Source organism: Cololabis saira, chromosome 16, assembly GCF_033807715.1.
Source record: "Cololabis saira isolate AMF1-May2022 chromosome 16, fColSai1.1, whole genome shotgun sequence".
In the NCBI taxonomy this organism is placed as follows: Eukaryota; Metazoa; Chordata; class Actinopteri; order Beloniformes; family Belonidae; genus Cololabis; species Cololabis saira.
Window position 1 is genome coordinate 40,819,873 of NC_084602.1, and position 26,593 is coordinate 40,846,465.

Genomic DNA, 26,593 nt, shown 5'->3' on the forward strand with positions numbered 1-26,593 from the left:
CAGTGGGGAGTTTCCTGGAGGTGGTGGGGGACAGTGGGGAATACTGGAGGTGGTGGGGACAGTGGGGAGTTTCCTGGAGGTGGTGGGGGACAGTGGGGAGTTTCCTGGAGGTGGTGGGGACAGTGGGGAGTTTCCTGGAGGTGGTGGGGGACAGTGGGGAGTTTCCTGGAGGTGGTGGGGGACAGTGGGGAGTTTCCTGGAGGTGGTGGGGACAGTGGGGAGTTTCCTGGAGGTGGTGGGGACAGTGGGGAGTTTCCTGGAGGTGGTGGGGGATAGTGGGGAGTTTCCTGGAGGTGGTGGGGGATAGTGGGGAGTTTCCTGGAGGTGGTGGGGGACAGTGGGGAGTTTCCTGGAGGTGGTGGGGACAGTGGGGAGTTTCCTGGAGGTGGTGGGGGACAGTGGGGAATACTGGAGGTGGTGGGGGACAGTGGGGAGTTTCCTGGAGGTGGTGGGGACAGTGGGGAGTTTCCTGGAGGTGGTGGGGGACATTTGGGAGTTTCCTGGAGGTGGTGGGGACAGTGGGGAGTTTCCTGGAGGTGGTGGGGGACAGTGGGGAGTTTCCTGGAGGTGGTGGGGGACAGTGGGGAGTTTCCTGGAGGTGGTGGGGGACAGTGGGGAGTTTCCTGGAGGTGGTGGGGGACAGTGGGGAGTTTCCTGGAGGTGGTGGGGGCAGTGCAGAGTTTCCTGGAGGTGGTGGGGACAGTGGGGAGTTTCCTGGAGGTGGTGGGGACAGTGGGGAGTTTCCTGGAGGTGGTGGGGGACAGTGGGGAGCTTCCTGGAGGTGGTGGGGGACAGTGGGGAGCTTCCTGGAGGTGGTGGGGGACAGTGGGGAGTTTCCTGGAGGTGGTGGGGGACAGTGGGGAGTTTCCTGGAGGTGGTGGGGGACAGTGGGGAGCTTGGAGGTGGTGGGGGACAGTGGGGAGTTTCCTGGAGGTGGTGGGGGACAGCTGGGAGTTTCCTGGAGGTGGTGGGGGACAGTGGGGAGTTTCCTGGAGGTGGTGGGTACAGTGGAGAGTTTCCTGGAGGTGGTGGGGGACGGTGGGGAGCTCCCTGGAGGTGGTGGGAGACGGTGGGGAGTTTCCTGGAGGTGGTGGGGGACAGTGGGGAGCTTCCTGGAGGTGGTGGGGACAGTGGGGAGTTTCCTGGAGGTGGTGGGACACGGTGGGGAGTTTCCTGGAGGTGGTGGGGGACAGTGGGGAGTTTCCTGGAGGTGGTGGGAGACGGTGGGGAGTTTCCTGGAGGTGGTGGGGGACAGTGGGGAGTTTCCTGGAGGTGGTGGGGGACAGTGGGGAGTTTCCTGGAGGTGGTGGGGGACAGTGGGGAATACTGGAGGTGGTGGGGGACAGTGGGGAGCTTCCTGGAGGTGGTGGGGGACAGTGGGGAGTTTCCTGGAGGTGGTGGGGGACAGTGAGGAGTTTCCTGGAGGTGGTGGGGACAGTGGGGAGTTTCCTGGAGGTGGTGGGGACAGTGGGGAGTTTCCTGGAGGTGGTGGGGACAGTGGGGAGTTTCCTGGAGGTGGTGGGGGACAGTGGGGAATACTGAGGGTGGTGGGGGACAGTGGGGAATACTGGAGGTGGTGGGGCCAGTGGGGAGTTTCCTGGAGGTGGTGGGGGACAGTGGGGAGTTTCCTGGAGGTGGTTGGGGACAGTGGGGAGTTTCCTGGAGGTGGTGGGGGACAGTGGGGAGTTTCCTGGAGGTGGTGGGGGACAGTGGGGAGTTTCCTGGAGGTGGTGGGGGATAGTAGGGAGTTTCCTGGAGGTGGTGGGGGACAGTGGGGAGTTTCCTGGAGGTGGTGGGGACAGTGGGGAGTTTCCTGGAGGTGGTGGGGGACAGTGGGGAATACTGGAGGTGGTGGGGACAGTGGGGAGTTTCCTGGAGGTGGTGGGGGACAGTGGGGAGTTTCCTGGAGGTGGTGGGGACAGTGGGGAGTTTCCTGGAGGTGGTGGGGGACAGTGGGGAGTTTCCTGGAGGTGGTGGGGGACAGTGGGGAGTTTCCTGGAGGTGGTGGGGACAGTGGGGAGTTTCCTGGAGGTGGTGGGGGATAGTGGGGAGTTTCCTGGAGGTGGTGGGGGATAGTGGGGAGTTTCCTGGAGGTGGTGGGGGACAGTGGGGAGTTTCCTGGAGGTGGTGGGGACAGTGGGGAGTTTCCTGGAGGTGGTGGGGGACAGTGGGGAATACTGGAGGTGGTGGGGGACAGTGGGGAGTTTCCTGGAGGTGGTGGGGACAGTGGGGAGTTTCCTGGAGGTGGTGGGGGACATTTGGGAGTTTCCTGGAGGTGGTGGGGACAGTGGGGAGTTTCCTGGAGGTGGTGGGGGACAGTGGGGAGTTTCCTGGAGGTGGTGGGGGACAGTGGGGAGTTTCCTGGAGGTGGTGGGGGACAGTGGGGAGTTTCCTGGAGGTGGTGGGGGACAGTGGGGAGTTTCCTGGAGGTGGTGGGGGACAGTGCGGAGTTTCCTGGAGGTGGTGGGGACAGTGGGGAGTTTCCTGGAGGTGGTGGGGACAGTGGGGAGTTTCCTGGAGGTGGTGGGGGACAGTGGGGAGCTTCCTGGAGTTGGTGGGGGACAGTGGGGAGCTTCCTGGAGGTGGTGGGGGACAGTGGGGAGCTTGGAGGTGGTGGGGGGCAGTGGGGAGTTTCCTGGAGGTGGTGGGGGACAGCTGGGAGTTTCCTGGAGGTGGTGGGGGACAGTGGGGAGTTTCCTGGAGGTGGTGGGTACAGTGGGGAGTTTCCTGGAGGTGGTGGGGGACGGTGGGGAGCTCCCTGGAGGTGGTGGGAGACGGTGGGGAGTTTCCTGGAGGTGGTGGGGGACAGTGGGGAGCTTCCTGGAGGTGGTGGGGACAGTGGGGAGTTTCCTGGAGGTGGTGGGACACGGTGGGGAGTTTCCTGGAGGTGGTGGGGGACAGTGGGGAGTTTCCTGGAGGTGGTGGGAGACGGTGGGGAGTTTCCTGGAGGTGGTGGGGGACAGTGGGGAGTTTCCTGGAGGTGGTGGGGGACAGTGGGGAGTTTCCTGGAGGTGGTGGGGGACAGTGGGGAATACTGGAGGTGGTGGGGGACAGTGGGGAGTTTCCTGGAGGTGGTGGGGGACGGTGGGGAGTTTCCTGGAGGTGGTGGGGGACAGTGGGGAGTTTCCTGGAGGTGGTGGGGACAGTGGGGAGTTTCCTGGAGGTGGTGAGAGACGGTGGGGAGTTTCCTGGAGGTGGTGGGGGACAGTGGGGAGTTTCCTGGAGGTGGTGGGGGACAGTGAGGAGTTTCCTGGAGGTGGTGGGGGACAGTGGGGAGCTTCCTGGAGGTGGTGGGGGACAGTGGGGAGTTTCCTGGAGGTGATGGGGACAGTGGGGAGTTTCCTGGAGGTGGTGGGGGACAGTGGGGAGTTTCCTGGAGGTGGTGGGGGACAGTGAGGAGTTTCCTGGAGGTGGTGGGGACAGTGGGGAGTTTCCTGGAGGTGGTGGGGACAGTGGGTAGTTTCCTGGAGGTGGTGGGGACAGTGGGGAGTTTCCTGGAGGTGGTGGGGACAGTGGGGAGTTTCCTGGAGGTGGTGGGGGACAGTGGGGAATACTGGAGGTGGTGGGGACAGTGGGGAGCTTCCTGGAGGTGGTGGGGGACAGTGGGGAGCTTCATGGAGGTGGTGGAGGACAGTGAGGAGCTTCCTGGAGGTGGTGGGGGACAGTGGGGAGTTTCCTGGAGGTGGTGGGGGACAGTGGGGAGCTTCCTGGAGGTGGTGGGGGACAGTGGGGAGTTTCCTGGAGGTGGTGGGGGACAGTGAGGAGCTTCCTGGAGGTGGTGGGGGACAGTGGGGAGTTTCCTGGAGGTGGTGGGGGACAGTGGGGAGTTTCCTGGAGGTGGTGGGGACAGTGGGGAGTTTCCTGGAGGTGGTGAGAGACGGTGGGGAGTTTCCTGGAGGTGGTGGGGGACAGTGGGGAGTTTCCTGGAGGTGGTGGGGGACAGTGGGGAGTTTCCTGGAGGTGGTGGGGGACAGTGGGGAATACTGGAGGTGGTGGGGGACAGTGGGGAGTTTCCTGGAGGTGGTGGGGGACGGTGGGGAGTTTCCTGGAGGTGGTGGGGGACAGTGGGGAGTTTCCTGGAGGTGGTGGGGGACGGTGGGGAGTTTCCTGGAGGTGGTGGGGGACAGTGGGGAGCTTCCTGGAGGTGGTGGGGGACAGTGGGGAGTTTCCTGGAGGTGGTGGGGGACAGTGAGGAGTTTCCTGGAGGTGGTGGGGGACAGTGGGGAGCTTCCTGGAGGTGGTGGGGGACAGTGGGGAGTTTCCTGGAGGTGATGGGGACAGTGGGGAGTTTCCTGGAGGTGGTGGGGGACAGTGGGGAGTTTCCTGGAGGTGGTGGGGGACAGTGAGGAGTTTCCTGGAGGTGGTGGGGACAGTGGGGAGTTTCCTGGAGGTGGTGGGGACAGTGGGGAGTTTCCTGGAGGTGGTGGGGACAGTGGGGAGTTTCCTGGAGGTGGTGGGGACAGTGGGGAGTTTCCTGGAGGTGGTGGGGGACAGTGGGGAATACTGGAGGTGGTGGGGACAGTGGGGAGCTTCCTGGAGGTGGTGGGGGACAGTGGGGAGCTTCATGGAGGTGGTGGAGGACAGTGAGGAGCTTCCTGGAGGTGGTGGGGGACAGTGGGGAGTTTCCTGGAGGTGGTGGGGGACAGTGGGGAGCTTCCTGGAGGTGGTGGGGGACAGTGGGGAGTTTCCTGGAGGTGGTGGGGGACAGTGAGGAGCTTCCTGGAGGTGGTGGGGGACAGTGGGGAGTTTCCTGGAGGTGGTGGGGGACAGTGGGGAGTTTCCCGGAGGTGGTGGGGGACAGTGGGGAGTTTCCTGGAGGTGGTGGGGGACGGTGGGGAGTTTCCTGGAGGTGGTGGGGGACGGTGGGGAGTTTCCTGGAGGTGGTGGGGGACAGTGGGGAGTTTCCTGGAGGTGGTGGGGGACAGTGGGGAGTTTCCTGGAGGTGGTGGGGGACGGTGGGGAGTTTCCTGGAGGTGGTGGGGACAGTGGGGAGTTTCCTGGAGGTGGTGGGGGACAGTGGGGAATACTGGAGGTGGTGGGGGACAGTGGGGAATACTGGAGGTGGTGGGGCCAGTGGGGAGTTTCCTGGAGGTGGTGGGGGACAGTGGGGAGTTTCCTGGAGGTGGTTGGGGACAGTGGGGAGTTTCCTGGAGGTGGTGGGGGACAGTGGGGAGTTTCCTGGAGGTGGTGGGGGACAGTGGGGAGTTTCCTGGAGGTGGTGGGGGATAGTAGGGAGTTTCCTGGAGGTGGTGGGGGACAGTGGGGAGTTTCCTGGAGGTGGTGGGGACAGTGGGGAGTTTCCTGGAGGTGGTGGGGGACAGTGGGGAATACTGGAGGTGGTGGGGACAGTGGGGAGTTTCCTGGAGGTGGTGGGGGACAGTGGGGAGTTTCCTGGAGGTGGTGGGGACAGTGGGGAGTTTCCTGGAGGTGGTGGGGGACAGTGGGGAGTTTCCTGGAGGTGGTGGGGGACAGTGGGGAGTTTCCTGGAGGTGGTGGGGACAGTGGGGAGTTTCCTGGAGGTGGTGGGGACAGTGGGGAGTTTCCTGGAGGTGGTGGGGGATAGTGGGGGGTTTCCTGGAGGTGGTGGGGGATAGTGGGGAGTTTCCTGGAGGTGGTGGGGGACAGTGGGGAGTTTCCTGGAGGTGGTGGGGACAGTGGGGAGTTTCCTGGAGGTGGTGGGGGACAGTGGGGAATACTGGAGGTGGTGGGGGACAGTGGGGAGTTTCCTGGAGGTGGTGGGGACAGTGGGGAGTTTCCTGGAGGTGGTGGGGGACATTTGGGAGTTTCCTGGAGGTGGTGGGGACAGTGGGGAGTTTCCTGGAGGTGGTGGGGGACAGTGGGGAGTTTCCTGGAGGTGGTGGGGGACAGTGGGGAGTTTCCTGGAGGTGGTGGGGGACAGTGGGGAGTTTCCTGGAGGTGGTGGGGGACAGTGGGGAGTTTCCTGGAGGTGGTGGGGGACAGTGCGGAGTTTCCTGGAGGTGGTGGGGACAGTGGGGAGTTTCCTGGAGGTGGTGGGGACAGTGGGGAGTTTCCTGGAGGTGGTGGGGGACAGTGGGGAGCTTCCTGGAGGTGGTGGGGGACAGTGGGGAGCTTCCTGGAGGTGGTGGGGGACAGTGGGGAGTTTCCTGGAGGTGGTGGGGGACAGTGGGGAGTTTCCTGGAGGTGGTGGGGGACAGTGGGGAGCTTGGAGGTGGTGGGGGACAGTGGGGAGTTTCCTGGAGGTGGTGGGGGACAGCTGGGAGTTTCCTGGAGGTGGTGGGGGACAGTGGGGAGTTTCCTGGAGGTGGTGGGTACAGTGGGGAGTTTCCTGGAGGTGGTGGGGGACGGTGGGGAGCTCCCTGGAGGTGGTGGGAGACGGTGGGGAGTTTCCTGGAGGTGGTGGGGGACAGTGGGGAGCTTCCTGGAGGTGGTGGGGACAGTGGGGAGTTTCCTGGACGTGGTGGGACACGGTGGGGAGTTTCCTGGAGGTGGTGGGGGACAGTGGGGAGTTTCCTGGAGGTGGTGGGGGACAGTGGGGAGTTTCCTGGAGGTGGTGGGGACAGTGGGGAGTTTCCTGGAGGTGGTGAGAGACGGTGGGGAGTTTCCTGGAGGTGGTGGGGGACAGTGGGGAGTTTCCTGGAGGTGGTGGGGGACAGTGGGGAGTTTCCTGGAGGTGGTGGGGGACAGTGGGGAATACTGGAGGTGGTGGGGGACAGTGGGGAGTTTCCTGGAGGTGGTGGGGGACGGTGGGGAGTTTCCTGGAGGTGGTGGGGGACAGTGGGGAGTTTCCTGGAGGTGGTGGGGGACGGTGGGGAGTTTCCTGGAGGTGGTGGGGGACAGTGGGGAGCTTCCTGGAGGTGGTGGGGGACAGTGGGGAGTTTCCTGGAGGTGGTGGGGGACAGTGAGGAGTTTCCTGGAGGTGGTGGGGGACAGTGGGGAGTTTCCTGGAGGTGGTGGGGGACAGTGGGGAGTTTCCTGGAGGTGATGGGGACAGTGGGGAGTTTCCTGGAGGTGGTGGGGGACAGTGGGGAGTTTCCTGGAGGTGGTGGGGGACAGTGAGGAGTTTCCTGGAGGTGGTGGGGACAGTGGGGAGTTTCCTGGAGGTGGTGGGGACAGTGGGGAGTTTCCTGGAGGTGGTGGGGACAGTGGGGAGTTTCCTGGAGGTGGTGGGGACAGTGGGGAGTTTCCTGGAGGTGGTGGGGGACAGTGGGGAATACTGGAGGTGGTGGGGACAGTGGGGAGCTTCCTGGAGGTGGTGGGGGACAGTGGGGAGCTTCATGGAGGTGGTGGAGGACAGTGAGGAGCTTCCTGGAGGTGGTGGGGGACAGTGGGGAGTTTCCTGGAGGTGGTGGGGGACAGTGGGGAGCTTCCTGGAGGTGGTGGGGGACAGTGGGGAGTTTCCTGGAGGTGGTGGGGGACAGTGAGGAGCTTCCTGGAGGTGGTGGGGGACAGTGGGGAGTTTCCTGGAGGTGGTGGGGGACAGTGGGGAGTTTCCCGGAGGTGGTGGGGGACAGTGGGGAGTTTCCTGGAGGTGGTGGGGGACGGTGGGGAGTTTCCTGGAGGTGGTGGGGGACGGTGGGGAGTTTCCTGGAGGTGGTGGGGGACAGTGGGGAGTTTCCTGGAGGTGGTGGGGGACAGTGGGGAGTTTCCTGGAGGTGGTGGGGGACGGTGGGGAGTTTCCTGGAGGTGGTAGGGGACGGTGGGGAGTTTCCTGGAGGTGGTGGGGGACGGTGGGGAGTTTCCTGGAGGTGGTGGGGGACGGTGGGGAGTTTCCTGGAGGTGGTGGGGGACAGTGGGGAATACTGGAGGTGGTGGGGGACAGTGGGGAGTTTCCTGGAGGTGGTGGGGACAGTGGGGAGTTTCCTGGAGGTGGTGGGGGACATTTGGGAGTTTCCTGGAGGTGGTGGGGACAGTGGGGAGTTTCCTGGAGGTGGTGGGGGACAGTGGGGAGTTTCCTGGAGGTGGTGGGGGACAGTGGGGAGTTTCCTGGAGGTGGTGGGGGACAGTGGGGAGTTTCCTGGAGGTGGTGGGGGACAGTGGGGAGTTTCCTGGAGGTGGTGGGGGACAGTGCGGAGTTTCCTGGAGGTGGTGGGGACAGTGGGGAGTTTCCTGGAGGTGGTGGGGACAGTGGGGAGTTTCCTGGAGGTGGTGGGGGACAGTGGGGAGCTTCCTGGAGGTGGTGGGGGACAGTGGGGAGCTTCCTGGAGGTGGTGGGGGACAGTGGGGAGTTTCCTGGAGGTGGTGGGGGACAGTGGGGAGTTTCCTGGAGGTGGTGGGGGACAGTGGGGAGCTTGGAGGTGGTGGGGGACAGTGGGGAGTTTCCTGGAGGTGGTGGGGGACAGCTGGGAGTTTCCTGGAGGTGGTGGGGGACAGTGGGGAGTTTCCTGGAGGTGGTGGGTACAGTGGGGAGTTTCCTGGAGGTGGTGGGGGACGGTGGGGAGCTCCCTGGAGGTGGTGGGAGACGGTGGGGAGTTTCCTGGAGGTGGTGGGGGACAGTGGGGAGCTTCCTGGAGGTGGTGGGGACAGTGGGGAGTTTCCTGGACGTGGTGGGACACGGTGGGGAGTTTCCTGGAGGTGGTGGGGGACAGTGGGGAGTTTCCTGGAGGTGGTGGGGGACAGTGGGGAGTTTCCTGGAGGTGGTGGGGACAGTGGGGAGTTTCCTGGAGGTGGTGAGAGACGGTGGGGAGTTTCCTGGAGGTGGTGGGGGACAGTGGGGAGTTTCCTGGAGGTGGTGGGGGACAGTGGGGAGTTTCCTGGAGGTGGTGGGGGACAGTGGGGAATACTGGAGGTGGTGGGGGACAGTGGGGAGTTTCCTGGAGGTGGTGGGGGACGGTGGGGAGTTTCCTGGAGGTGGTGGGGGACAGTGGGGAGTTTCCTGGAGGTGGTGGGGGACGGTGGGGAGTTTCCTGGAGGTGGTGGGGGACAGTGGGGAGCTTCCTGGAGGTGGTGGGGGACAGTGGGGAGTTTCCTGGAGGTGGTGGGGGACAGTGAGGAGTTTCCTGGAGGTGGTGGGGGACAGTGGGGAGTTTCCTGGAGGTGGTGGGGGACAGTGGGGAGTTTCCTGGAGGTGATGGGGACAGTGGGGAGTTTCCTGGAGGTGGTGGGGGACAGTGGGGAGTTTCCTGGAGGTGGTGGGGGACAGTGAGGAGTTTCCTGGAGGTGGTGGGGACAGTGGGGAGTTTCCTGGAGGTGGTGGGGACAGTGGGGAGTTTCCTGGAGGTGGTGGGGACAGTGGGGAGTTTCCTGGAGGTGGTGGGGACAGTGGGGAGTTTCCTGGAGGTGGTGGGGGACAGTGGGGAATACTGGAGGTGGTGGGGACAGTGGGGAGCTTCCTGGAGGTGGTGGGGGACAGTGGGGAGCTTCATGGAGGTGGTGGAGGACAGTGAGGAGCTTCCTGGAGGTGGTGGGGGACAGTGGGGAGTTTCCTGGAGGTGGTGGGGGACAGTGGGGAGCTTCCTGGAGGTGGTGGGGGACAGTGGGGAGTTTCCTGGAGGTGGTGGGGGACAGTGAGGAGCTTCCTGGAGGTGGTGGGGGACAGTGGGGAGTTTCCTGGAGGTGGTGGGGGACAGTGGGGAGTTTCCCGGAGGTGGTGGGGGACAGTGGGGAGTTTCCTGGAGGTGGTGGGGGACGGTGGGGAGTTTCCTGGAGGTGGTGGGGGACGGTGGGGAGTTTCCTGGAGGTGGTGGGGGACAGTGGGGAGTTTCCTGGAGGTGGTGGGGGACAGTGGGGAGTTTCCTGGAGGTGGTGGGGGACGGTGGGGAGTTTCCTGGAGGTGGTAGGGGACGGTGGGGAGTTTCCTGGAGGTGGTGGGGGACGGTGGGGAGTTTCCTGGAGGTGGTGGGGGACGGTGGGGAGTTTCCTGGAGGTGGTGGGGGACGGTTGGGAGTTTCCTGGAGGTGGTGGGGACAGTGGGGAGTTTCCTGGAGGTGGTGGGGGACAGTGGGGAGCTTCCTGGAGGTGGTGGGGGACAGTGGGGAGTTTCCTGGAGGTGGTGGGGGACAGTGGGGAGTTTCCTGGAGGTGGTGGGGGACAGTGGGGAGTTTCCTGGAGGTGGTGGGGGACGGTGGGGAGCTTCCTGGAGGTGGTGGGGGACAGTGGGGAGCTTCCTGGAGGTGGTGGGGGACAGTGGGGAGTTTCCTGGAGGTGGTGGGGGACAGTGGGGAGTTTCCTGGAGGTGGTGGGGGACAGTGGGGAGTTTCCTGGAGGTGGTGGGGGACGGTGGGGAGTTTCCTGGAGGTGGTAGGGGACGGTGGGGAGTTTCCTGGAGGTGGTGGGGGACAGTGGGGAGTTTCCTGGAGGTGGTGGGGGACAGTGGGGAGTTTCCTGGAGGTGGTGGGGGACAGTGGGGAATACTGGAGGTGGTGGGGGACAGTGGGGAGTTTCCTGGAGGTGGTGGGGGACGGTGGGGAGTTTCCTGGAGGTGGTGGGGGACAGTGGGGAGTTTCCTGGAGGTGGTGGGGGACGGTGGGGAGTTTCCTGGAGGTGGTGGGGGACAGTGGGGAGCTTCCTGGAGGTGGTGGGGGACAGTGGGGAGTTTCCTGGAGGTGGTGGGGGACAGTGAGGAGTTTCCTGGAGGTGGTGGGGGACAGTGGGGAGTTTCCTGGAGGTGGTGGGGGACAGTGGGGAGTTTCCTGGAGGTGATGGGGACAGTGGGGAGTTTCCTGGAGGTGGTGGGGGACAGTGGGGAGTTTCCTGGAGGTGGTGGGGGACAGTGAGGAGTTTCCTGGAGGTGGTGGGGACAGTGGGGAGTTTCCTGGAGGTGGTGGGGACAGTGGGGAGTTTCCTGGAGGTGGTGGGGACAGTGGGGAGTTTCCTGGAGGTGGTGGGGACAGTGGGGAGTTTCCTGGAGGTGGTGGGGGACAGTGGGGAATACTGGAGGTGGTGGGGACAGTGGGGAGCTTCCTGGAGGTGGTGGGGGACAGTGGGGAGCTTCATGGAGGTGGTGGAGGACAGTGAGGAGCTTCCTGGAGGTGGTGGGGGACAGTGGGGAGTTTCCTGGAGGTGGTGGGGGACAGTGGGGAGCTTCCTGGAGGTGGTGGGGGACAGTGGGGAGTTTCCTGGAGGTGGTGGGGGACAGTGAGGAGCTTCCTGGAGGTGGTGGGGGACAGTGGGGAGTTTCCTGGAGGTGGTGGGGGACAGTGGGGAGTTTCCCGGAGGTGGTGGGGGACAGTGGGGAGTTTCCTGGAGGTGGTGGGGGACGGTGGGGAGTTTCCTGGAGGTGGTGGGGGACGGTGGGGAGTTTCCTGGAGGTGGTGGGGGACAGTGGGGAGTTTCCTGGAGGTGGTGGGGGACAGTGGGGAGTTTCCTGGAGGTGGTGGGGGACGGTGGGGAGTTTCCTGGAGGTGGTAGGGGACGGTGGGGAGTTTCCTGGAGGTGGTGGGGGACGGTGGGGAGTTTCCTGGAGGTGGTGGGGGACGGTGGGGAGTTTCCTGGAGGTGGTGGGGGACGGTGGGGAGTTTCCTGGAGGTGGTGGGGACAGTGGGGAGTTTCCTGGAGGTGGTGGGGGACAGTGGGGAGCTTCCTGGAGGTGGTGGGGGACAGTGGGGAGTTTCCTGGAGGTGGTGGGGGACAGTGGGGAGTTTCCTGGAGGTGGTGGGGGACAGTGGGGAGTTTCCTGGAGGTGGTGGGGGACGGTGGGGAGCTTCCTGGAGGTGGTGGGGGACAGTGGGGAGTTTCCTGGAGGTGGTGGGGGACAGTGGGGAATACTGGAGGTGGTGGGGGACAGTGGGGAGTTTCCTGGAGGTGGTGGGGGACGGTGGGGAGTTTCCTGGAGATGGTGGGGGACAGTGGGGAGCTTCCTGGAGGTGGTGGGGGAAAGTGGGGAGTTTCCTGGAGGTGGTGGGGGACAGTGGGGAGTTTCCTGGAGGTGGTGGGGGACGGTGGGGAGTTTCCTGGAGGTGGTGGGGGACAGTGGGGAGTTTCCTGGAGGTGGTGGGGGACAGTGGGGAGCTTCCTGGAGGTGGTGGGGGACAGTGGGGAGTTTCCTGGAGGTGGTGGGGGACAGTGGGGAGTTTCCTGGAGGTGGTGGGGACAGTGGGGAGTTTCCTGGAGGTGGTGGGGGACAGTGGGGAGCTTCCTGGAGGTGGTGGGGGACAGTGGGGAGTTTCCTGGAGGTGGTGGGGGACAGTGGGGAGTTTCCTGGAGGTGGTGGGGACAGTGGGGAGTTTCCTGGAGGTGGTGGGGGACAGTGGGGAGCTTCTTGGAGGTGGTGGGGGACAGTGGGGAGCTTCATGGAGGTGGTGGGGGACAGTGGGGAGTTTCCTGGAGGTGGTGGGGGACAGTGGGGAGCTTCTTGGAGGTGGTGGGGGACAGTGGGGAGCTTCATGGAGGTGGTGGGGGACAGTGGGGAGCTTCCTGGAGGTGGTGGGGGACAGTGGGGAGCTTCCTGGAGGTGGTGGGGGACAGTGGGGAGCTTCCTGGAGGTGGTGGGGGACAGTGGGGAATACTGGAGGTGGTGGGGGACAGTGGGGAATACTGGAGGTGGTGGGGGACAGTGGGGAGCTTCCTGGAGGTGGTGGGGAACAGTGGGGAGCTTCCTGGAGGTGGTGGGGGACAGTGGGGAGTTTCCTGGAGGTGGTGGGGGACAGTGGGGAGCTTCCTGGAGGTGGTGGGGAACAGTGGGGAGCTTCCTGGAGGTGGTGGGGGACAGTGGGGAGTTTCCTGGAGGTGGTGGGGGACAGTGGGGAGTTTCCTGGAGGTGTTGGGGGACAGTGGGGAGCTTCATGGAGGTGTTGGGGGACAGTGGGGAGCTTCATGGAGGTGGTGGGGGACAGTGGGGAGTTTCCTGGAGGTGGTGGGGGACGGTGGGGAGTTTCCTGGAGGTGGTGGGGGACAGTGGGGAGTTTCCTGGAGGTGTTGGGGGACAGTGGGGAGTTTCCTGGAGGTGGTGGGGGACAGTGGGGAGTTTCCTGGAGGTGGTGGGGACAGTGGGGAGCTTCCTGGAGGTGGTGGGGACAGTGGGGAGCTTCCTGGAGGTGGTGGGCGACAGTGGGGAGCTTCCTGGAGGTGGTGGGGGACGGGAGCTTCCTGGAGGTGGTGGGGGACAGTGGGGAGTTTCCTGGAGGTGGTGGGGGACAGTGGGGAGTTTCCTGGAGGTGGTGGGGGACAGTGGGGAGTTTCCTGGAGGTGGTGGGGGACAGTGGGGAGTTTCCTGGAGGTGGTGGGGACAGTGGGGAGTTTCCTGGAGGTGGTGGGGGACAGTGGGGAGCTTCCTGGAGGTGGTGGGGGACAGTGGGGAGCTTCCTGGAGGTGGTAGGGGACAGTGGGGAGCTTCCTGGAGGTGGTGAGGGACAGTGGGGAGCTTCCTGGAGGTGGTGGGGGACAGTGGGGAGTTTCCTGGAGGTGGTGGGCGACAGTGGGGAGCTTCCTGGAGGTGGTGGGGGACAGTGGGGAGTTTCCTGGAGGTGGTGGGGGACAGTGGGGAGTTTCCTGGAGGTGGTGGGGGACAGTGGGGAGTTTCCTGGAGGTGGTGGGGGACAGTGGGGAGTTTCCTGTAGGTGGTGGGGGACAGTGGGGAGCTTCCTGGAGGTGGTGGGCGACAGTGGGGAGCTTCCTGGAGGTGGTGGGGGACAGTGGGGAGTTTCCTGGAGGTGGTGGGGACAGTGGGGAGTTTCCTGGAGGTGGTGGGGGACAGTGGGGAGCTTCCTGGAGGTAGTGGGGGACAGTGGGGAGTTTCCTGGAGGTGGTGGGGACAGTGGGGAGTTTCCTGGAGGTGGTGGGGGACAGTGGGGAGCTTCCTGGAGGTGGTGGGGGACAGTGGGGAGCTTCCTGGAGGTGGTAGGGGACAGTGGGGAGCTTCCTGGAGGTGGTGGGGGACAGTGGGGAGTTTCCTGGAGGTGGTGGGGGACAGTGGGGAGTTTCCTGGAGGTGGTGGGGGACAGTGGGGAGTTTCCTGTAGGTGGTGGGGGACAGTGGGGAGCTTCCTGGAGGTGGTGGGGGACGGGAGCTTCCTGGAGGTGGTGGGGGACAGTGGGGAGTTTCCTGGAGGTGGTGGGGGACAGTTGGGAGCTTCCTGGAGGTGGTGGGGGACGGGAGCTTCCTGGAGGTGGTGCGGGACAGTGGGGAGTTTCCTGGAGGTGGTGGGGGACAGTGGGGAGTTTCCTGGAGGTGGTGGGGACAGTGGGGAGTTTCCTGGAGTTGGTGGGGACAGTGGGGAGTTTCCTGGAGGTGGTGGGGACAGTGGGGAGTTTCCTGGAGGTGGTGGGGGACGGTGGGGAGCTTCCTGGAGGTGGTGGGGGACGGTGGGGAGTTTCCTGTAGGTGGTGGGGACAGTGGGGAGTTTCCTGGAGGTGGTGGGGACACTGGGGAGTTTCCTGGAGGTGGTGGGGGACAGTGGGGAGTTTCATGGAGGTGGTGGGGGACAGTGGGGAGTTTCATGGAGGTGGTGGGGGAAAGTGGGGAGTTTCCTGGAGGTGGTGGGGGACAGTGGGGAGTTTCATGGAGGTGGTGGGGGACAGTGGGGAGTTTCATGGAGGTGGTGGGGGACAGTGGGGAGTTTCCTGGAGGTGGTGGGGGACGGTGGGGAGTTTCCTGGAGGTGGTGGGGACAGTGGGGAGTTTCCTGGAGGTGGTGGGGGACGGTGGGGAGTTTCCTGGAGGTGGTGGGGGACAGTGGGGAGCTTCCTGGAGGTGGTGGGGGACGGGAGCTTCCTGGAGGTGGTGCGGGACAGTGGGGAGTTTCCTGGAGGTGGTGGGGGACAGTGGGGAGTTTCCTGGAGGTGGTGGGGACAGTGGGGAGTTTCCTGGAGTTGGTGGGGACAGTGGGGAGTTTCCTGGAGGTGGTGGGGACAGTGGGGAGTTTCCTGGAGGTGGTGGGGGACGGTGGGGAGCTTCCTGGAGGTGGTGGGGGACGGTGGGGAGTTTCCTGTAGGTGGTGGGGACAGTGGGGAGTTTCCTGGAGGTGGTGGGGACAGTGGGGAGTTTCCTGGAGGTGGTGGGGGACAGTGGGGAGTTTCATGGAGGTGGTGGGGGACAGTGGGGAGTTTCATGTAGGTTGTGGGGGAAAGTGGGGAGTTTCCTGGAGGTGGTGGGGGACAGTGGGGAGTTTCCTGGAGGTGGTGGGGGACAGTGGGGAGTTTCCTGGAGGTGGTGGGGGACAGTGGGGAGTTTCCTGGAGGTGGTGGGGGACAGTGGGGAGTTTCCTGGAGGTGGTGGGGGACAGTGGGGAGCTTCCTGGAGGTGGTGGGGGACAGTGGGGAGTTTCCTGGAGTTGGTGGGGACAGTGGGGAGTTTCCTGGAGGTGGTGGGGACAGTGGGGAGTTTCCTGGAGGTGGTGGGGGACGGTGGGGAGCTTCCTGGAGGTGGTGGGGGACGGGGGGTAGTTTCCTGTAGGTGGTGGGGACAGTGGGGAGTTTCCTGGAGGTGGTGGGGACAGTGGGGAGTTTCCTGGAGGTGGTGGGGGACAGTGGGGAGTTTCATGGAGGTGGTGGGGGACAGTGGGGAGTTTCATGGAGGTGGTGGGGGAAAGTGGGGAGTTTCCTGGAGGTGGTGGGGGACAGTGGGGAGTTTCCTGGAGGTGGTGGGGGACAGTGGGGAGTTTCCTGGAGGTGGTGGGGGACAGTGGGGAGTTTCCTGGAGGTGGTGGGGGACAGTGGGGAGTTTCCTGGAGGTGGTGGGGGACAGTGGGGAGCTTCCTGGAGGTGGTGGGGGACAGTGGGGAGCTTCCTGGAGGTGGTGGGGACAGTGGGGAGTTTCCTGGAGGTGGTGGGGGACAGTGGGGAGTTTCCTGGAGGTGGTGGGGACAGTGAGGAGTTTCCTGGAGGTGGTGGGGACAGTGGGGAGTTTCCTGGAGGTGGTGGGGGACAGTGGGGAGTTTCCTGGAGGTGGTGGGGACAGTGAGGAGTTTCCTGGAGGTGGTGGGGGACGGTGGGGAGTTTCCTGGAGGTGGTGGGGGACGGTGGGGAGTTTCCTGGAGGTGGTGGGGGACGGTGGGGAGTTTCCTGGAGGTGGTGGGGGACGGTGGGGAGTTTCCTGGAGGTGGTGGGGACAGTGGGGAGTTTCCTGGAGGTGGTGGGGGACAGTGGGGAGTTTCCTGGAGGTGGTGGGGGACAGTGGGGAGTTTCCTGGAGGTGGTGGGGGAGAGTGAGGAGTTTCCTGGAGGTGGTGGGGGACAGTGGGGAGTTTCCTGGAGGTGGTGGGGGACAGTGGGGAGTTTCCTGGAGGTGGTGGGGGACAGTGGGGAGTTTCCTGGAGGTGGTGGGGGACAGTGGGGAGTTTCCTGGAGGTGGTGGGGGACAGTGGGGAGTTTCCTGGAGGTGGTGGGGGACGGTGGGGAGCTTCCTGGAGGTGGTGGGGGACAGTGGGGAGCTTCCTGGAGGTGGTGGGAGACAGTGGGGAGTTTCCTGGAGGTGGTGGGGGACAGTGGGGAATACTGGAGGTGGTGGGGGACAGTGGGGAGTTTCCTGGAGGTGGTGGGGGACAGTGGGGAGTTTCCTGGAGGTGGTGGGGACAGTGGGGAGTTTCCTGGAGGTGGTGGGGAACAGTGGGGAGCTTCCTGGAGGTGGTGGGGGACAGTGGGGAATACTGGAGGTGGTGGGGGACAGTGGGGAGCTTCCTGGAGGTGGTGGGGAAACTCACCCCACCACCTCCAGGGTGGTGGGGTGAGTTTGGAGGTGGTGGGGGACAGTGGGGAGTTTCCTGGAGGTGGTGGGGGACAGTGGGGAGTTTCCTGGAGGTGGTGGGGGACAGTGGGGAGTTTCCTGGAGGTGGTGGGGGAGAGTGAGGAGTTTCCTGGAGGTGGTGGGGGACAGTGGGGAGTTTCCTGGAGGTGGTGGGGACAGTGGGGAGTTTCCTGGAGGTGGTGGGGGACAGTGGGGAGTTTCCTGGAGGTGGTGGGGGACAGTGGGGAGTTTCCTGGAGGTGGTGGGGGACAGTGGGGAGTTTCCTGGAGGTGGTGGGGGACGGTGGGGAGCTTCCTGGAGGTGGTGGGGGACAGTGGGGAGCTTCCTGGAGGTGGTGGGAGACAGTGGGGAGTTTCCTGGAGGTGGTGGGGGACAGTGGGGAATACTGGAGGTGGTGGGGGACAGTGGGGAGTTTCCTGGAGGTGGTGGGGGACAGTGGGGAGTTTCCTGGAGGTGGTGGGGACAGTGGGGAGTTTCCTGGAGGTGGTGGGGAACAGTGGGGAGCTTCCTGGAGGTGGTGGGGGACAGTGGGGAATACTGGAGGTGGTGGGGGACAGTGGGGAGCTTCATGGAGGTGGTGGGGAAACTCACCCCACCACCTCCAGGGTGGTGGGGTGAGTTTGGAGGTGGTGGGGGACAGTGGGGAGTTTCCTGGAGGTGGTGGGGGACAGTGGGGAATACTGGAGGTGGTGGGGACAGTGGGACTTCTTTGAACCTCTCTTAAATCCTTAAGAGAGGTCGGATGTGGGAAACCCGGCCATTGACTGTTGTAGGAAGAATGAAACACAATTTAGCAGTTCTTCCTTATTAACATATTGTAAAGTATAATTATTAACTCACTGAGTTTGTCTCAGACATAAAATAGCTGAGACAAAGTTAAAATAACTGCTAAAGTGGTTGTTAAACTCGTATTGCCCCATACGACAGTTTCTGAGGGAATTTAAACTTTTTTCAAACTGCTGCGGGGGTTGATGTTTTTTATTGGTGTTTCTTTTTACGAGTGTAACTCTCCTAGTTTTCTCTCCACATCCGTAACTCTCTGTATCTCATCCTGCGAGACTTCTGTTCCAACAAAGATAAAGAAGATCTCAACTTTGAACAAATATTGAACATATATTGAACAAAAATCTCTTTAGTTTTGTACAAATAATTGTAACTGCCACCATCTCTGTTGTAAAAACAGTCAACAGAAGAACAAGAAGGATACGGATCATTCAAATTATTATTCAGAGATAAAGCCCTGATGTAATGCAGTAATGCATATTGATTAAGTAGTGTTACAGCACAATTACATCATATAAATGAGACCAAAAATGGCTGGAAACTAGATTTTGATGACTTTAATTTGACCAACTAAGTTACATCCAGTAATGCAGGACACGTGCAAATGCAAAAAAAGTGTTTCCACCAGACTTTAACGATAATCTGGATTATCTAAACGTCTGAATAAATACCTTGAGACAGCATAAAAAGGTGTTATTTAATTACAAGTGTTTCCAGTTGTTGTGCAACTCAGGTAGCTAAGCTGGTCAGTTATCGAAGGCTAATGATAATTCTATTAAAGAATTATTAATAATTAATAAAGTTGACTATTTATCAAATTGAATTACTAAAATGATAATAATTTTCGTAGGGGCACCACCCCGGGGCCTTAATCCAGAGAAAAATTATAACTTCACAGCAGAAAATCAGTCTCAGATGATTAGGATTATCCTGCATAACAGTAAATCTTACTATCACTTACAGAATAACAATTGAAGGAGTGCAATTCGAGCTCTGGCTCTGCTCAAACAATCAGTTTGTGACCAAATCTTGTATGAAATAACAACAACCACTCATTAAAAATCAATCAGAATTTATTTGTTATATGTTTACAAACTACCTGTCTCAGCGTAAACAGGCTGTGCAGTTTGGTGATCTGTCCTCCAACATGCTTACTACCTCTAATGGGGTGCCACAGGGTTCGGTCTTAGGGCCAACCCTATTCACCATTTACATAAATGAAATAGGATCAACCTCAAATGCTGCTGTTCATCTTTACGCGGATGACACAATTATGTACTGCTTTGCTTCTTCCATCTCCCGTGCCTTGGAGTCTCTACAGACTGCTTTTGACACCCTTCAGTCCCAGTTGTCTCAGCTTAGACTGGTGGTGAATGCAGGGAAGACCAAGGTCATGCTCTTCTCCAACAGCAAGCAGGCGTCAGCGGCACTTCCTGGCATTGTGTCTCGTCAGGGTACACCTATTGAGATTGTGTCAAACTACAAATATCTTGGCGTTGTTCTTGACGACACTCTCACCTTCCAACTTCACATCAATATGCTCTTGAAGAAACTGAAGTTGAAACTGAGCTTTTTCTTCAGAAACAAGTCCTGCTTTTCAGCTCTTGCTAGGAAACGGCTGGTTACTGCCACCTTCTTGCCTCTTTTGGACTATGGTGATGTCCTCTACATGAATGCATCTGCAAGCTGTCTCCAACTTCTGGATGCTGCGTACCATGGAGCGCTGCGCTTCATAACCGGTTGTAAACCACTTACACACCATTGTGTGCTTTACTGTCTGGTTAACTGGCCATCTCTTTCCATCCGCCGAACCCTCCACTGGTATACTCTCATTTACAAATCCATTCTTGGTCTGCTCCCACCCTACCTCTCTGTCTACTTTTCACGCAAGCAATCCAGATACGCTCTCCGTACGCAGGATATCATTACTTACTCCATCCCCTTGGTCCGCACAGAGAAAGGCAAAAGGGCGTTCTCTTTTGCAGCCCCGTCCGCTTGGAACTCCTTGCAACAGAGTCTGAAGTTGACGAACCTGATTCCCCTTGCTAGTTTTAAGCTTTTGCTTAGAGACATGGAGAGTGCATCTTTATCTTGTACTTGCACTAGATGACCTCTGCCGCAGCTAAGCATTTAAAGCACATAAGCTAGTCTGTGTTCTACAAGTTTTATTTTTGTCTGGGGCTAGTGTACTAACCTGATATCTCTATTTTCCAGCTATTTAACGGTTATAGTGTATTGTCATTTCCACTCTGCATCAGTTTCAAGTGTTATGTCCTGTCATATCTTGTCATGTCTCATTTTTATGTTTTATGCAACTGTGTGGATGTGAACAGGTCACACTTGAAAATGAGTCTTCGGACTCAAGTGTTTTATCTGTATAAATAAAGGATAAATAAAAATAAAAAAAAATTTACATACGGGTATCAAAAAAAGATGTAAATAAATACCCGAATAAATCCCGATGGCACACTACGTATTATAAAACCATTAATTAACTATAAAAACAACAATCAATAAAAATGAAATGAAAGTTAAATGCATGGAATGAAAAGAAAAGAATCAAATGTAATAATAAACATGGTATCAACAAACATGTACGGTTCAACAACGTGGGTGAAAGATGGCTGCGGTATTCACAGATGGCGGAACCCTCTTTAAGCCACGTGCAAATCTAGACCGGATGTTACTCCCGGTGTTTTAAACATGACTACGGCAGAAAACAACGACTACCAAATAATCAAACACGATATTGATAACAATGATGATGATGTATGCAGTAATCTCAGTTCGGAACACAGATTTAGCTCTGAAAACGCTCTTAAGTTACTGATGACCAGGGATCACGACTTCACACACAGTTCTGAACCGCTCTTAGTCCTACTGATCACTGCTCACGGGCTCACGTCTCCTCGGGATCCGGATCGGGTGCCTGCGGGTTTTGTCGACTGGGGTCGCGGTCCTGCTGGGGTTTCGCAGTCAGGCTATTGCGTCCCGTCCCTTCCCCTGAAACGGATTAGACAGCGGCGGGGCTGCCTCGTGCCGGGCCGTGCTTCCGGACCAAACGGAGGCATTCCTAGGCGCGGCGGGGGGACCGGTCTCTCCTGCCGTGCTTCCCTGCTCGCCGGTCGCCGACGCGCGGCCGTCCGGGCCCCGGGAAAGCTCACAACCGGGCGAGACGCCGGCCGTCCGTCCCGATCCCTGCGCGGTTAGCAGACAGGGGGCTCGGAGCGGGGAGGGGGGCTTCAGTCGGAGCGTTCAGTCGCAGCTGTGTCCCAATCTGATTGCCGGGAGCGCGTGGGCGGCGTGAGCTTGGATCTGCAAAACTGCAAAAAAAGGACAGAGTTTTAGTGAGAGGTCGGAGCCTCCCGGAGACCGTGGTTCCGTGGACCGCAGGTCCAACGGAGCGGCCCGATCCGATGCGGGCCTTACACCTCCCCCCAGCCAGGGGGAGGAAAGGAGATGGGACCTTGGCCCGGAGCCAGAAGGTCCAGCTGCTCAGGATGAGAGGTTGATCGGAAGAGAGAGAAAAAGGGAGCAGCTGCAGAGTTTTGATCCTACGCGCGCTGCGGTGACGTCATCGATGCCTCGCTCGGGATTGGGTGCGTGTCGCTCTCAGGCGCCGCCCCATCCCGCAAGGCATGCTGGGATTGTAGTTCATGGCACAGCAGCCATTCTAGGAGGCACATTAAAGCGGGTTTCAGGCAAAGGGGGGGTTGCTGGTGTTTATAGCTTTTGGGTCTGTTCAAAGAGGCAGCACCCCCCTCCGAGGCCTGGTTTTCGGGCTCCGCTGCGTCCGGCCCCCCCAGCTGTAGTAAATCCCCAGGGAGTCTGTTCCCTGGCAGAAACCCTGCTGATTCACTGTTTTGACCCCCCCTCTAGGGGTCATAAACTCACTATCTCGAGCCAGGCCGAGATGACCAGAAGTTGGCAGCAGGGGGTCATAAAAACTGACTTCAGGAAGAAGGGCCGGCGTCTGGCTTTACTGGTCTTCATAATCCTGAAATTGTTCCTATACATTTATAAGTTCAGAGTTCACATGGGCATATGGGCGACGCCCAACACAGTACAGGTTTTACTTTGTGATATTTAAGGCCTGTTTACTGGACGACGCTGAGACGGTAAAACCCAAACATTATGTTGCGTCCTGGCCTCTCGTTTACACGGAAACAGAGTTTTGGGTGGAAAAAAACACCTGCAAAGATTTGACAACAGCCTGCAGAGGGACATTTTTTTCAACTCAAGCAGTTCACATAAAATTATAATTTTCCACTCATCTTCACTGAACCAACAAAAGAAACCCTCTCAACGATGAAACAAAGTTATCCAATGACAAATGCAACCCCCCCAAATGTCCCAGCAGTCCAAAATATAAGTCAAACATGCACCAGTCCTCCAATCATGCTCCCAAATCTTAATCAACAGAAAAATTACTCAAACCACAACTGAAATTACAGATCTTCCCGTAGTACCATGCCCAAAAAGAAGAAAACAAATACATAAACATGGGGCCTGTACTACGAAGCGGGGTTTGGGGTTAGCGAGGTAACTTCAGGTTTAACCCTGGGTTTTCAGGACTACGACGGTGGTTCACTTCTTACCGGGGTACATCACCATGGTAACTTATGCTGAACCGCTAACCTGCTCCGGAGCAGGTTATGTTCGAGATACAGATCGCCGGGTGTAAAAGCACCGCCCACTGACCAATCAGCTCTCTTGGAAAATGGCATGCCCTTTCGAAGAGAATCCAGTGGAGCTTGGTGCGCGGATCGTGAGAGGATCCCTCCGAAGAGAACGCGTATTCAGGGACCGCCAAAACCCCTTTGCTTTCCCTGATGAGTACCTGTATGAACGATCCAGAAAAAAAGGAAAAAAAGAAAAAAGAGGTGGAGGAGAAAATAAAAAATAAATCAATCAATGAATAAATAAAACAAATCATCACCCAAAATCCGATGTACAGTCAATCCAAAACTAATACCAATTAAATAAATAAATCAAGAAGAAATTAAAAAAAAGATGCATTTGTAAGGGGATAGCAAAAAAGGGATTTTCAATTTCGTCCCTCGAACATTCTGAGAAGTCACTTTAAAATAAACACCCCCCTCCTGAAAAAATAAAAAATAAAATAAAATAAATAAATAAACCCAATTCGTTGGTACAGCATCAGCACAAGTTATCGGTCAACAACAATAGTTATAGAACCAATATATACAGGACTGTCTCAGAAAATTAGAATATTGTGATTTTCTGTAATGCAAACACAAAAACAAAAAAATGTCATACATTCTGGATTCATTACAAATCAACTGAAATATTGCAAGCCTTTTATTATTTTAATATTGCTGATCATGGTTTACAGTTTAAGATTAAGATTCCCAGAATATTCAAATATATGTTTATATCCCTATGAATTTACGCATGTATACAGTCAGCGATCTTTTGCCAGCTGTCTTTCCTGCATTTTGCAGCTGCAACTGTGTTGCTTTTTGCCTGTATTCTATGCCTATACTCATCATATTTCCGTAAAATTATTGTTTGCTCTTCGCTACTGAAATAAGCGGCTCTGACAGCGGACTTCTCCATGCTTGCGATTGGTCATGCGCTGAAAACACCGCCCCTTTTATGTGCACGCGCTCACATCCAGATTGGAGAAACCTGGGTTGATATACCGAGTTGATAACCACCGTCGTGTGGCCGCTTAGCGTGATTGCAATTGTCCGGGTTAGTGAATCTGGATAAGGAAAAGATATCCTGGGTATGTTGAACTTGCTTCGTAGTACAGGCCCATGGTCTCACTGTTCTCCAGCGCTCTCCTGGTAAGTGACAACAAGAGCGTCTCCTTGAGCGTCCTGGAGCGACGCGTCTCCCGCTGAACACGACGGTCTGCTCTCGTACAGATCTCCTTAGGAGAGACAGCTCTGGCCCACAATAGAGCGTCCTAGTCTACTTTAGTTTTGGAGACCAGCAAGTCTCTTTAGTAGATGGTCCCATTTCCTTGAAACAATTTCCGTTTTTTGTGAATTAGAAAAACTCAAACTGTTGCATTTAAATCTCTGCTGAAAACTCATTTCTACTCGCTGGCATTAAATTCAAGTTGAGTTTTAGACCTCTTGTCTTTATATCTCATCTTTCGTTGTGCTTTAACTGATGTAGTTTGAGGTGGATTATTTACAGGATATTGTTTTATTTTAGCTGTAAAAGCAGTTTGGTAAACCTTGGTTGTTTTTAATATAAATAAATTTGACCTTAACTTTGAAAGAATGACCAGAAAAGTCTGTTTTCAACCGAGACTGAAGCGCATGAAGTAAACAGGGTTTCAGTGACATGAACAACATTAACAACTGCATATTTGTCCTCCAGCTCCAGTCCAGCACGTCAACATTGAACAGGTAGAAGATAAAATCACCTGCAGCTCAGAGGGGATCTATCCTGAACCTGGACTCATCTGGACCACCAGTCCTCCATCCAGCGTGAACCTGCAGAATCCACCAACAGTCCAGGAGACTGACCAGCAGCTTTACAGCATCAGCAGCTCTCTGGTACCTTCAGACGGAGATCCTGACCTGGACTACATCTGCACCGTCAGCACTCCAGCAAACAGCAGGAGATCCACTTTGCTTCGACCAGGTAGAAATTACATTTAAATGTTCACATCCCTTACATCAACAGTTTCAGTTTCTACCATCAGGTACACTGCTTAGACTCCCTTTTGCAAAGACTAACAGATACAAACACTCCTTTGTTCCCTCTGCTATTGTTCTTTTAAATGCAGGAAGGAAAAGGTAGTGGGATGGAAAGGTAGTGGGGGAAGCTTAAGTCTATACTATTATTGTAATTTAGTATGTATATTTTATGTATATTTACCCATTGTGTGCTTCTCTTGTTGCGAAACTAATCGCCCCCTTGGGGACAAATAAAGTAATTGATTGATTGATTGATTGATTGATGTTTATGTGGTGGCTCTCAGTGGCACGGAGACCTTAATGAGATGTTCATGTCGTCTACAAAAGCTTTTGTCCTTTACAACTGATCGTTCGTTTTGGGTTTCCATCATTCCATGTCTTGTTTACTGTCATTTCAGCTGTTATAAGTGGATCAAACACTCAAAGAAAAATCTCCTGCTCAACCGCCAATTATCCAATAAGGTATCTCATCTGGACATTTAACCATAAAGAGATCATCCTGACACAGAGGGGACATAAAGGGTTCTACACACCTTCAGAGAGGTGGGAGCAGCACGTGATGACGGTATCAGAGACAGGAAGTCTCACTCTGAAGGATTTAACTTCAGATCAGACAGGAACATACAAATGTGAACTCAGGGATGAAGAGGAAACATACGTGAAATACACCTTTCTTCACATACCAAAAGGTAAAATGATTAAAAGTGGTCACACAGTGTTAGAGCCAGAATGAAAAGAGTTTAGTTTTGGTCATGGCTCATGTTTAATTTGAATATTTAAAAGGAAAGAGTGCTGCCTGTTTGGTTATGTTCATGTCAAAAGTTGAACTGATGGTGTGAACATCTGCATGACATCAGTCTGCTGCAGCAGTAAGTCGTCGGTGATGTAGATCGTCAGAGCAACAGTCTCTGACCGTTAATCCCACAACTGCATCCATTTCCTGCTATAGATGGAGACTTTTAATGTTCATGTGTGCTGTGATCTGTTGAGACTCGGGTTCAAATCACGGACTTCAAAAACACAAAAACTGTCATTTAAATTCTTGTGTTTTTCTGTTGCAGACCAGACCAGAGTTATTGTAGGAGTGGTGGTGGTTGTGCTGCTGCTGGTGCTGGTTTCTGGAGTCGTTGGTTACAAATACAGGAAAAGGGTGCAGGAATACAGGAAAAGGAGGAAAGAAAGGAAGAAGAGGAAAAAAAAAGAAGGAGGTAAAGATATTGTTTCATGATGTGTGTGTGTAAATACAAAGGATGCAGGATGTTGAATATTTGCTGATATCTGATATGCTGGTACTGTGGTGACTATCTCACAAACAAAAAGAAAGTTTGATTAGTCACACTGGCGGTGGTTAGGAATGTCTTTGACTCATAGCCTTTAGTCCAACAAATCCACTTTCCAGAGCAGTTCTCTTTTGGGTCACGTTCCCATTTATTGCACAAAAAATTTATGATTTTGAAAACGGTTATATTACCAGATAATGTTGAACACAACGGTTGGCATACGCTACGGTAAAAACGTGTGCTCCCTCCACCACTCTGCCCTGACTGCTGACAATCACCAACCTTTAACACCTGTGCAGGTGCGGCAACCAATTACCTGTGACTGACGTAAATAGCAGAGTAAAATAGCAGAGTGAAACCTACACCCTCTAGTAGGAAAAATAAACTAAACACATACACATACAATTAAACTAGGAAATGGCTCCTACACACCGGCCCCATAATTGTATTGGTGTGCACTTACAATTACATACTAAAAACATAAATGATCAAAAGGAGCCAAAAAGAGTGTATGTGGGCAAAATCTTCTTTCTTCGTTGGCTCTTCTTTCTTCGTTGGCCAATGCTGGGACCTTATTCTTATCAGTCCTTAACTTCTCATCAGTCCTTAACTACATGCTTTCATTAGCATGCAGAGCTTTGTGACAGGTCTTTCCAGAAATCCAGTCTTGGTTTTGAGTTGAACTGATCGGACTGCTCCTCTTCTATCTGGAAAGGTTTTGGTCACCTTGCCCATCAGCCATGAACTACGTGGAGCAGATGGGTCCAGAATAACAACAATGTCATTAACAGAGAAGTTCCTTTGTGACTTTGTCCATTTTTGTCTCTCTTGAAGCAGTGGAAGATATTCCCTCACCCACCGTTTCCAGAACAGATTGGAAAGATACTGGACCTGTTTCCATCTCCGCTTAATGTACAGATCATGTTCCTCAAAAAGTCCAGGAGGAAGAAGTGGTTTGGATTTTAGTAGCAGAATGTGATTTGGTGTCAGTGCTTCCAAGTCATTAGGGTCATCAGAAAGGTGTGTGATGGGACGGCTGTTAAGGATTGCTTCAACTTCACAGAGAATAGTACAAAAACTCTCATCATCTAATGTCTGCTGTCTGAGGATGGAGTACAACACTTTCCTTATGAGGCGAATGATCCGCTCCCATGTTCCTCCATGATGAGATCCAGCAGGGGGGTTGAATGTCCAATCAATCCCTTTCTGCGCCAAAGCACCTTGTATTTTGTTCTGATTCAGGTTTTTGAGAG

At 57.0% G+C, this 26,593-nt stretch overlaps 1 protein-coding gene across 2 annotated transcripts in view; it reads left to right on the top strand.

Moving 5' to 3' along the window:
• Positions 1 to 26,593, top strand: part of LOC133462726 (NLR family CARD domain-containing protein 3-like) — a 69,498-nt gene that overhangs the window by 16,998 nt on the left and 25,907 nt on the right. For both annotated transcript variants that reach the window (XM_061744124.1, XM_061744125.1), the window contains exons 3-5: positions 23,738 to 24,004; positions 24,459 to 24,749; positions 25,122 to 25,268. In XM_061744124.1, the coding sequence (XP_061600108.1) occupies positions 23,738 to 24,004; positions 24,459 to 24,749; positions 25,122 to 25,268 (705 nt within the window). The remainder of the gene's footprint in view (positions 1 to 23,737; positions 24,005 to 24,458; positions 24,750 to 25,121; positions 25,269 to 26,593) is intronic.